At 39.4% G+C, this 12010-nt stretch overlaps 1 protein-coding gene across 3 annotated transcripts; it reads right to left on the reverse strand.

The window, feature by feature from the left end:
- Positions 1-2712: 2712 nt before the first annotated feature.
- ANKRA2 (ankyrin repeat family A member 2) lies at positions 2713-11971 on the reverse strand. 3 transcript variants are annotated; one of them, XM_021531802.3, is made up of 9 exons: positions 11862-11971; positions 10581-10968; positions 8493-8651; positions 7181-7246; positions 5762-5859; positions 5477-5602; positions 5031-5097; positions 4862-4942; positions 2713-3503 (listed from the first exon to the last, which is right to left on the reverse strand). In XM_021531802.3, the coding sequence occupies exons 2-9, from the start codon at positions 10867-10869 to the stop codon at positions 3448-3450; spliced, it is 942 nt and encodes a 313-aa protein (XP_021387477.2). In that variant the 5' UTR covers positions 10870-10968; positions 11862-11971; the 3' UTR covers positions 2713-3447. The 3 variants fall into 3 exon arrangements, with proteins under 3 accessions (XP_021387477.2, XP_085423831.1, XP_021387476.3); XM_085567705.1 differs by lacking the exon at positions 2713-3503 and adding an exon at positions 3702-4157; XM_021531801.3 differs by lacking the exon at positions 2713-3503 and having other exon boundaries at positions 4581-4942.
- Between the last annotated feature and the right edge of the window lie 39 nt (positions 11972-12010).

The raw sequence follows: 12010 nt of genomic DNA on the forward strand, positions 1-12010 counted from the left end.
CAAAATCCAAGGATTCATTGGTTTAATGTTCATGGATTCCAAGTTATGTAGATTTTAGCACTTGATTTCTCATTGTTTACAAATCTCTTTGCCTCCGATGCTAATTAGGTCCTCATTCTTATCTCTGCTTTCCGAGTCCAGGTGCTTCAGGCCTGCCAGGGATGTTTGGAATCGATGTTCCATTAATGGCCCTTGATGGCCGATGATGGCTGTTATCTTTTGTGCCTCTTCTCTACTGCTTCCAGTCTGTTGAGATGTTAAGCTCATCAGGCCTTACCTAGTGGGACAATGACCTGCAAACAAACTTTCCCTTCCTCTGGGGCAAAGGTGAACAAACCTGGCTAAAGTTGTAAAATAAAAAAAAAAAATTAACCTTGGTATATTTTGCAACAATATCAGCACAGGTTACTCCTCTGGTTCAGCTGCAGTCTGAGTGCCTGGAGGTCTGCTTTCTCCCCTCTCCCCTGAGCATGCTGTTTTAGAGACAAGCAGTGTCCAGGATACAGTAGCCAGGGTCCAGCACATTGCATAACGTCGTGCCTCTCTGGAACTGCCACATGAGTTTTCCTTCACATATTACGTGACTTTATCAGGATCTCGTAGTTGTTCAGGAGTAAGAGGAAAGATGTGTGCTAATGCCTTTTACAAATTTAATGGGTAAAGGTATGAGTTATAATGTCTTTCAAATGGGGGTCTTACAGTCTCTGTCGAATTCAAGGCAGCAGGCTTGTTGCAGAGACCAGACAACTTGGCTCCTGAGATAGACAAGAGTCTGCACAAGCTTAAACGGAATTTTGGGGTAAAATGACAGGCTCAAGCGGGCATATGGGGTAGGCAGTTTGGGAAGGCTGTACCAGGCTGTACCTTCACAGTACCTCAGCCAATGGGGAAATGAAGAGGGAAATGTGTGGCCGGGAGTTTAAGATAAAATGAGGTTGTGCCCTCTGAAATCCTGAGAGAGAAATCCTCACAGGCATGTGCCCCAGAGGACTCTCCACCTTTATTCGAATAAAGTTGCAGGGCTCCTCTGTCTACGTTTTGGACATAATCTCTGGTGTTTGTGAATTTTCCTGACACAGGTGAACTTCTAAACCACTGAAGCACAGTAATTCTTCAAAATCTGGCCCATTTTCTCCCACATTTCATGCTGTAAGAGGCCATCTGAAGACCCTCACTCATTTGCCTGCCGATTGCCACGAGCAGGATTTCCCTTCTCCCTCTGCAGTTCCGGCTTGGAGAAGGCAACAGTGCAGGCGCAGCCGCTGTACCGTTACATTGCTGTTCCCAACGAGGCCCGGCAAGAACTTGGCAAGGAGTTGGCAAGGACTTGGCGAAGACACAGAGTGGACCCAGCACGGAGCGGCCTACTGCAATTCCTGCTTCACTCTCCACCTTTAAGCCAAATGAACTGTTGGGGTGACTCTGGTGGTCCCTCACTGAAGACCCCTCATCTGCCTCACTACCACCGTGACAGACAGAGATCAAGAACTCTCTCCCCCAAAGACTGAGACTCCTACCACAAACAGTTGGCGAAGGGAGAGAATGACCTGACCTGTTCTTCTCCAGTAACTTCAATGGACTTATCCTTTATTGTGTTTGTTCAGCCTAGATGATTTTCTGTAAATACACCTGTTCCCCCACAGCAATTTCAATAGACTCTCATTGTTCTGCCTGTTCCCCTCCTTTTCCCTCTGTGGACTATAACTAGACCCCTGGGATAGGTAGAACTTTGGAGACTCTCCCCAACACAACAAGACGGATCCCCATTGTCCGGACCAGTGAGGACTCTGCCTGTGTTGGTAGCTATTCCCATCCCCCCCTTCTCTCTCTCTCTCTCTCTATCCTTTTTATTTCTTTTCTGACCCCACTATTGCATTTATTGTTTGGCCCCTAATAAATGTGCATTTGTTGTGATTAAACTGCTGTTTGTCTTTTGCACTTTGGGATCGGCTAACGAACCATCACGACACCCCGCTATAAGCGGATTGTGACACATGCCACTCATGACTATCTACCCATAGGGCAGATGTCTAAATAATCTCCCTAGAAATATCTAAACATGATGTAGAGCACACTGAGACCTGCCAGACTTAGCAACAAGAACATGCTCTTCTTAACCATCCAAAGGGGATTCAGAATTCTCAAAAGATCTTTTAACAGAGGAGTGAAAAGAAAATCATGTCCACCAGTTCCCCCCTGCCAGATCAAGGTTACTATTAATAGAGTCCCAAAAGGAGAGCAGCACTGAATACACATCCCAAATAAGCCTCACTCCCCTTGATGTTATCATGCCATGAACTGATGTCAGACAGTACAGCAACAGAACAATCCTGATCCCTCTCCCTCCTCTGAAAAATAGCATCAGGAGCACATAAGGGAATATACAAAGGGCTAGGTACAACACCCACATCAACAGACCAAGCAACACTGTGATCAGTGGCTCCCTACCTAATATAGCAAATGCTTAGATTAAATTTGTTTCAAATCCCCTCTGATCTTATCTATAATCTCAATCCTTCCTGCCCCATAGTGGGTGCCACACAAAACTGCTGTGGTTTATGAGTGGCACTGCCCAGTTTAGTGCTCCCACTGAGATGCTTCAAACGCACTACCACTTTCTTTGCCACTTGCTTGCTCGCCCACTCCCTCTCTTCTTTCCCCTGGGGTGAGATGGAAAGGGGAATTCGAGGCAAAAAAGGTAAAGCTCACAGGTTGAGATAAGAAAGAAAAATTTACTGGACACAGCAATGAGGTAAAAAAACAAACATTAACCACAACAATGTACAAAAGAGAGAGGGATTCACATGCAAAAATTCTTACTGCAGAGCTCCACCGGCCCCACTGCAACCAGTCCACCCTGACTGGAAGGAACTCCTCCTCTTACCAACGAGATGTGGTTACACAGCTCTTGGTCCTAGCCCCCTCCTCACTACTGCAAGAATGAACCCTGTTCTGGCTCCAGCCAGAATAAATGTTAACTGAGGGTCTCAAAAACTTCACACACAGTGCACATTTTGGTATTATAAACAGTACATATCAATACATATTATTAACAACATATTTTGTGGTGGTATCCCTCAATATCTAAACATATTTCTTCCTGTGAACAGGTATCAATGATGTGATGATGAAGGACACTTGGCATAGTGGCACCCACTGCACTCAGTGTAAACATTTAGATGGTCAAAACTGTGTTTATTTACAAAATATTTAATGTATGACAACTGACTCTTCTAAAATGATATAAAATGTATTTAAGAAAATGATGACATTGCACATTTGTATTAACAGTGAAAGAAGAGGAAGAACACTAAAAAGCTTAACTCAACCCAGCAAATAGTTTCACTGAGGTAAATTTACAAAACAACCAAGTCTTGTTACTGATTAGAGGCAAACAGCAGTTCAAATCTCCAAGCCAAGATGTGACACCTGCAGAAGAGCCAACCACTATTCCTTGATATTTTGAAGTAGCTTTAATAAATGAGACTCAATAACCTGCTGAACTAAAGCAGAGAAAGATATGAGGTTAGTATTTATTTTTTCTGTATTTTCAGTCACACTAGTAGATATCCGCTTGAACTGTGCAATCATTTAATAAAAACCAGACATGTATAAATTAACTCTGTGACTAAATCAGCATTCCTTCAGAAAATAAAAGCCTTAGATAACGAAAAACAATACACCCAGACAGGCAAACAATATTTTTGGGGGTCATCATAATTTTTTTTTATTTGAATAGACTGATAGCACATGAAAAGGAAATTCTTAGCCTACAAAGAGAAAATAGGCAAAAACCTTTATGAGAAAGTTCTCTGAAACACTTGGAAGATTGAGCTCTTGAAGCAGTCTTCTATGTAAAGGCCTGTGAAGTTGTGCTGTGCTGGTTTCAGCTGGGGTAGAGTTAATTTTCTTCTCAGTGGCTGCTATGGGGCTGTGTTTTGGATTTGTGCTGAACACAGAGTTGATAATACAGAGATGTTTTTGTTATTGCTGAGCAGAGCTTGCACAGAGCCAAGGCCTTTTCTGCTTTTGGTACTGCTACACTGGGGAGGGGATTGGGGGTGCTTGGCAGGTTGGGAGGAGACAGAGCCAGGACAGGTGACCCCAGCTGAGCAAAGGGATGTTCCAGACCATGTGACACCATGCTCAGTGTATAGCTTGGGGGAAAGAAGAAGGAAAGGAGGGGACATTTGTGGTGATGTCATTTGTCTTCCCAAGTAACCACATAAACTGAGCATGATGGGGCTCAGCTCTCCTGGTTAAACCATGGCACTGGCTCATTCATAAGGACAAGGCTGTACTCGGAGAAGCTACACATAGATTTCTGGGCTTACTTTTGGATTCCATTCATTTCTGTAATGGCAGACATTTCACAGCTTTCAAAATGACACCAGCAATGAGGGAAAAAACCTTGTTGGTTTTTTGCTCTTCTTTGCTTCTGGTTTCCACACCAAGCCAGATAGTATAATTCACTGATTACTGCCTGCCTCCAAGAAAAACTAGAGCTAGAGCTGATCTGAGTGAACAGCGTTTAGCAAACTACATAACATCATGCCAGTCAAGTAGAGTGACAGGCTCAGGCCTTATCTGAGTCATGGCTGCATCAGCCCTATACACCATTATTTGTGTCCAGTGATACAGTGCCAGTCAGGGACATTTTCTTACTAATTACCTGACTTTCTGAAAGAAGAGTGGAAGCACCTACCCATTTTGGTCTGATGCATTTAGGATTATTAAGACTTGTAGGACAGGTAATATGTTAAGAGCTGCAAAACCTCTACTAGGCCACTCCAGCAGCTACACAGATGAGGAGCTGCAAAAATTAGTATTTTTTCAAAGGGTTTACATTTGCAATACTCACCACTCCGATAGCCCAAGGCTACAGCCAAATCCATGGAATTATAGCCAGCATCTGTTTCAACAGTTGGATCAGCACCACTTTCTATGTAAAACAGGGATAGAATCTTGTATTTCTGACAATGAGAACTGATGATACATCAATGATAATTTGGTTTGGTCAGTCTGCTTACCGAGAAGAATTTTTACACATTTCACATGGTTCCCATGTACTGCATATAGCAAGGGTGTCCCTCCATTCTGCAAAAGCGGAGAAATACCTCAGACACTTAATGATCAAGCAGTCCACAACTGTAATTGGAATATGCTTCCATGTACCAGTAAGAGACTTTGTAAGTTTTTTAAAAATGAGATTCAATTTTAGATCTTGACAGCTTCCATAATTTTTGTATATTGTTCAAATGCTAAGATCACACTTCTACAAGAAGTCACCATTACTCTCATTTGCTTTCTACCACGAAGTCAGAACTAGTACCATCAACTTCTATCCTATGGAAGTTTTGAAACTCTCAGGTATTTTAGAAGAGGCAGAACAATTTTTAAACTCAGGCCAGTGCTATGTCCTGCTTCAATTTTGTGACCAGAGCACTCCGTGACTAAATTTAAGCTAGAATCTTACCCAGTCATACTCATTGACATCAACTCCACAGTCGAGCAGCATTTTGACAATATCAGTGTATCCTTTACTGCAGGCCAGTGAGAGGGCACTTTCTCGCCCCTTCCCCAGAATCTGAGGATCTGCACCCTGTAATAAAGTACCAATTTAAAAAAATAAGCCAATTTGAGGTTTTACATAGACCTTAACTTTAAAATGTTTAAGCTTGTAGCAGCATTGACAAACTTTGGAATGCAAAACAAACTGAAGAGTAAATGAATTCAAAATCAATTGTGATTTTTTCCTTACATTCTGGAGGAGAAATTCCACTACTGCTATCTGCCCATGAGCTGCAGCCCACATCAGAGGAGTAAATCCTTCTTCATCCTTATGATTGATTAAATTTTCTGTTCAGAGAAAAATATGTAACTTAGTAATACTTTTCTCACTGCACTGTATCAGCTGATGAAATGTGTTGATGGTAACATTTATTCACCAGGAACCAGTGTGACCTGTCATTCTCAATTTTAAAAACAAAATTCTGTCCCAGTGGTGGTGGTGGTTATATCTCGGTCCAAGAGAGAAAAACACATCCAACTGACTGAAGAAAAATTTCAGCCTTTAGTTTAATAATTTAAAATTTCAGCTTTTAACCTCTATAAATCAAACTCTGTTTCTACTCAGAAAATTACAAGTTGCCTGTAATCTGGGCTTCACCTTTGTAAAGAAGGATGTTTGAAAAATAAAGAGGTACATCTTGTATTTTACTGTAGACTGTTCTTTTTCAATAGAGCGAGCCACACAATTTTGTAAAGAATGAACTTGTACAGCAATTCCATTCCCAACGAAATTTGGGTAATCAATAAGATGGTCTGTGAAAATAATTAAAGTCTACATTAAATGCAGTTGGAAGAAGAAAATAACTTCTTTTAACAACTGGCTAACAAATATTTCAGCTTTTTTTTTTTTTATATCTAAGTACTTTATAAATTCCATGCTTATCATAGCACCAAAATAAGCCTTTTTAACTGCTACCAACACTCCAGAATTGATTTGTTTTTCATATACATTGCTCATTACAAAGTATTTAGACTCAGTGACTTATTACCAGTTTTCCAGTAACCATTTCAACAAGGATGCCCTGAAAGCATGGGTGAGTACTATTAGATCAGAAAGAATACACTACTAATGTTACTAAATTCATAAATATGTTAGGGAGAGCTGAAATTTTGTATATGTACTATGGACACACAAATGCCACACTATTCAGAATGTGTATTACTACTAGACTGCAGGTGTAAGTCATGGCTTACATTAGCAACATGCAGGTCTTTCTGCTGATTGATTAAATAGAATTGGAGAGCCACCATTAACAAAGTATGTTTTATATGATAAAGTAAAAATAAAATGAAATAAATTGCTGTGACAGAACTAACATATTCCTTTCTTAGTACCATGGATTACCTATATAGCTAGAGAACAGGGAGATGAAGGGATTTACCTACTGGTACTAACCTTAACGTTTTAATTTAAAATGCAAATGATACAGTGAGTGAGTAATAGATCAGTACAAAACAACAATACACATCTGCAAAGAATAGATACATCAAATATCCTCCAATTTGTAACAGAATTGAGGACTTTACAGCTTTGGTGAACAGGTCAAACACAACAGCATATAAATGGCCCAAAGAAAAAAAGAAGGCATTTAACCTCCTTCTGTCTCACCTTGTTCAATACGTGTGGCCAGATATAACATTTCTCCCTGAGCAGCCAGCTGATGAACTGATAAAGCTGCAAAAAAGGAAGCAAAAGCATGTGTTACATACACCACTTTTCGTACTGCTCAATTTAGAGCTGAGCATAACATGTCCACTGGCTTCAGCAGTGCAAACTTAGAATTGAGAGTATAAATGATTTCACTTTATGCTCTGAACTTAAATCACAATTAAACACTGAAAATTTTCTGTAGAGTTTCATAGGTTTAGGTGATTTTTAAACCAATGCAACAGTCATTCTTGAAAACAAGGATACTTCCTATACTGACTCTTTACAAAATAACATGCTCTCTTCACTGCAGTTTGGTCAGCAACCCAAGATTATTTAAGACCCATTTGTTAAATTAAAATAAACAAATTTTGGTAAATTAAGTATGTTTAATTTAAAAATCACACTTGAATCATCAGAAGACCTGTCCTACTAGTCAACAAAGAAAGCCTCTAGTGTGACTCTCACTCACTACAATGTGGAATGGATCAGACATTACAAAACTACACACGACTTGATATATAAAGGGGAAAACAAAAGACTGTGGGATTTTTTTGTTATTTCAGAGATTATGAAGAAAAAAACCTCCAATCCCACAGAAAACTGCATGGCTGCATGGTTTTGATAACTCCAATTTGGATCAGGCAAGAGGATAAATGTAATAAATTATCCACATGATGTAGTAACAAAATTAGCTAATAATTACATTAACCGTAAATGTTCACTGTCCTCGTCCAAGTTACTACATGAAACTTGAGTTTCATCTCAGAAAGATGGTGTATTTTGTTCAGTGGCTTACACTGCAGTGCTTGACAATTCAGAAAAAAAATCCCACCAGAAATAATGCTTCCTTGATTTTCAAGATCTGTGACAATCATGACATTTGCAGTATTGTATACTTACATTATATCTTAAGTATCCTGCAGCATTTATCAATCACCTAATTTTAAGATGCACAAGTTTTCAAAACATGGGCATGAAGTACATTAACTTACAACTTAGAATCTAATTTTTAAAATTTAAAATGTATTGGCAAGGGTTTTCCTGTTTTTTTTTTTTCTTCTGGAAAATAAACTTCAGTCATCAATTCCATACATTAGGTGGATGACTATTTTATGGTTGGACCCATGGGAAAATAGACAGGACTATCTCAGTGTTTTTTTCCTACCTTTAGGTTCATTGCAACAGCAAAGAAAAAACTGCACAAATTTGTCAAGCATCCAACACAGAGTTCACAAAATAATTATTAATATAAAAGCACAAAGGTACTTACAGTTTACAAGTAGAGGTGTTGTAGAGACTTCATTTCCCCTGTGTTTGTTAGTTAGTGTAGTTGATTGTTTTATTGGTGAGAAATGCTTAGTAGTTGATGGAGTATAAACATGTCTTACTTGGATACCAGGGGAAGGAGAAGCGTGGCTGTTGCATTCAGCTACATTGAACAAAAAACAGAGGATTTCAGTACTAAGAGCATTAAAAACAAGCCATAGATTCTACTTCAAACTGCAAAGCACCAGTATCACAAAACCTTTAAAATCCATGTTAAGAAAGCTTTATGACATGTGCTTTTCCTACTGTGTATTGTGAAAGCTGAATAAAGGGCTGCATTAATTTCTAGCATAAAACAATTATGCTACTTTACATGTTCAATATGGCATAATGTCACCCAAAGGTAAGTTAGTATCTAAATGAGGTAAGCCTTTGTCTAGATTTTTCAACATGCCTGGCATGGATTTATTATGTAAGAAGGCTGTACTTAACTTGTCATCTTCTTATAAACATTCTCCAAGGCAATAACATGATGCAGCTCTGGTCAGACATGCTCTCAGGTACGTGCTCAGCCTTTGCCTGCTCCCTAACCAGTCCACTGCACGAGTGGAGACAACCTTCATTAACCTTCTTCACCAGGGCTCTTCCCACTTCTGGATAAAATTTTAACAGCATTATGAATGCCTGATGAATACTTATCCAGCAGGAAGACAGGTTACACACTAACTTATATAAAATGCAGCAGCAGGTCATTGCTTAGAATTCAGGAAGTCATTCACTACTGATGTGTTCCTTCATATTAACTTTTCCTGCTTTCTCCTAGAAGCTAATGGCATTTTGTTACAGAATATATTTATATGTTGTCTTGGCTTGTAATTCTTAAAAGTAGCTTTTGGTTTTGAGATTAAATACTTAAAAGACATATTGAAGGTTAAACTCCATATTGGCTTAATTGATTTGACACCAGAGTGCATCAGTAATTAATGACCAGAAGCTAATTAACACACACACTGAATTAACACCATAGAGAACTTTGTGATCATAAATGCAACCACAAATTCAGGGAGACTAATTTAAAAAAGTAGAGCGTAACAAGAAACAAAATTATGTTTTGTATGCCAATCACTGAATTAAGATTACCACAGAATGTACTGAATTAAGATTACCACAGATTTTGACCTGTGGTCCCTGGATTTGCAGCACTACTTCTAAGGGACTTAGAAATGTTACCTAAGAAAAGCTACCCTATTGCTGATGGGTGTAAATCTGCCACCCAGACCTGCAGCTCTGCTAGTGAGCACTTGGGGCAGAATCAAAAAAGTTTGAAAACTACAGTGGCTGAACTTCAGCCAAACAACATAAGTCAGTGAAACCACTGAAATTCAGAGGAGGCCTGTGTTTGCATTTTTTACAGGAAATAAGTGACATTGACTTCTTGAAAAGATACACCATCAAAGGCCTGAAATATGACAACAAGTGCTAGAAACCACAACTGTTAAGGGGAAGTAGATGGAAGTCCTAATTTTGTCAATATCCTTAGTTGTGAAAAAACATGGATCAATCCCACACCAGTAGTGGTGGGACTAGCTGCAGCGATCCAGCCCTGGAGCAGCATTTTCTTTTGAGTGTGAAGCCACAGTGGCAAGCCCATCGCTAGGACCAGAGGCTTTGTACAGCCACAGTGACAAAACACACGTGGCCTATGTTATCCTTCATCACCCTCATGAAAAGATACAACGTGTTGCTGAAAGCTACTGAAGGGTTCATAAAGTGCTTTCAGTAGTGTTTCGTAAAGAAGCATATGTACCATACAGAAGCAGCTTGTTTTCCTAGTTAGCATCAGCTCTTACTAGCTTAAAAGACTTTTTGTGCCTCTTATTTTTCAGTTAATATAAATATCTAATATGTAGTATAAAAATTAATACTGGAGAAAACTTTTATATAAATTATCTATTAAGCATATTACAAAAATGTTAGAGGAACACATCTTAGAAAACTGACCAATACGCATACAATGCAGAAGCTCTTTTTTACAAAACATAATACCATGATGACACAGTACACAGATAATATTTTGTACCATAAATTCAACCTTTAAATAAGACAGATGCAACTTCAAGGTCAGAGTTGACTTGATCTTGGATATTTTTACTGTCTTCCTCATTCAAAGACTTCACAAATCGTGAGCAGACATTCATGTCAAATCTATTGGGCAAAATGAATTTCATCCCCATGGTGACACTCTGAGCTGGGCCTTCCTCTGTGCTGGCGTCAAGCTGATGCTCCACTTTAATGTCTGGCATGGGTGGAAGGCTGTAGCTGGTGGTACATTCTTCCACAATTAACTGGGCCCCGACATCTAAGTTTGTTGAAGATGCCATGATAACAGTCCTGTACAAGCTTCAGGCAAAAAGATGCTTCATTGTTTCCAGCAGGAACAATTCTGGTCAGCCAAGCTAAAATTTCTGGACAAACTGCAACTGAACAGACATAACACTGGTTAAGAACATTCTGCTAAAACAATGCATTAAAAAATCAAACTTTATTTAAGCTTATGCCATTTAGTTTTCTCAGCCAAAACACCAGTGAAACAGCAACCTTGTTGTTGTCACCAAGTTAGTGACCAAAACCTCCATTTATGCTTCAGCACCTGTGAAAAATGCATATTTTATGATTGGCTTTTTGCAAATATTACAATGACTATTATATGTGTAATGTTAGAAAGTTATGCTGTATTAATTCTCTTAAGTAGTGTGTTAAATATAGTTTTAGGTTCCAACATAATGTTAAAATAGAGACTATATACGTGGGGGGAGGTTTTTTTTTTTAGGAATGAGATACTCCCTTCGAGGAACACCTAAATTTTCCAAAGGAGAGGAATTTATGGCTTCTTATCAGAAGAAACTAATTTCTTCAGGCCTTGCTCAGACTCGAAGATGCCATAGAGATTAAAGGAAACAGCTGACATACAGCAAACAAAGTTTCTTGTTTTAAATAAAATGTATGACAGAGTTTTTTGTTTTAAAGAGAACGCATGGATAACCATGAAGTATATACGAATATGCAACAGCACCTGGATGTTTAAACCAAACTGCATTATTAAGTCAGCAGGAGTATCCGAGTATCCTCCATGTGAAATGATGCTTCAGAATATTTGCCTAGTCGCAACAAAAAACCCCACACGAAACCAGATTTATACCAAGCTAAGAACAAGCTACAATATGACTTTATTTCCCAGAAACATTAGACTTGAGGAAAAAATTAAAGTGATTGTTACAACCTGAGTAAAATAAACTGCTTCTATCACACACGTAAGGAAAAAACAAACAAACAAACAAATCCCTTTTAACGGACAAAGGCAGGCCCAGATTACCCGTGGCTTGCTCACGGTGCCGCGGGAAGTCTGTGGGAAGCTGCGCGCCGCTCTCCCGGGAGCCGCTCCGTGAGGCGAGGCCGGGCCGCCGCTGCGCCGCCGCCGGAAGTAAGTGCAAGTGCGGCCCCGCCGCCGGAAGTAAGTGCTGC

Source organism: Lonchura striata, chromosome Z (genome assembly GCF_050655825.1).
Source record: "Lonchura striata isolate lonStrDom1 chromosome Z, ASM5065582v1, whole genome shotgun sequence".
NCBI lineage: Eukaryota > Metazoa > Chordata > Aves > Passeriformes > Estrildidae > Lonchura > Lonchura striata.

Coding starts and splice junctions, on each gene's coding strand:
- ANKRA2 (XM_021531801.3), bottom strand. CDS start 10,869: ATGGCATCTTCAACAAACTTAGATGTCGGGGCCCAGTTAATTGTGGAA. Junction 7,247..8,492: donor AACACCTCTACTTGTAAACT/GTAAGTACCTTT, acceptor CCTTTTTTGCAG/CTTTATCAGTTCATCAGCTG. Junction 5,098..5,476: donor ATGTCAATGAGTATGACTGG/GTAAGATTCTAG, acceptor CCGCTTTTGCAG/AATGGAGGGACACCCTTGCT.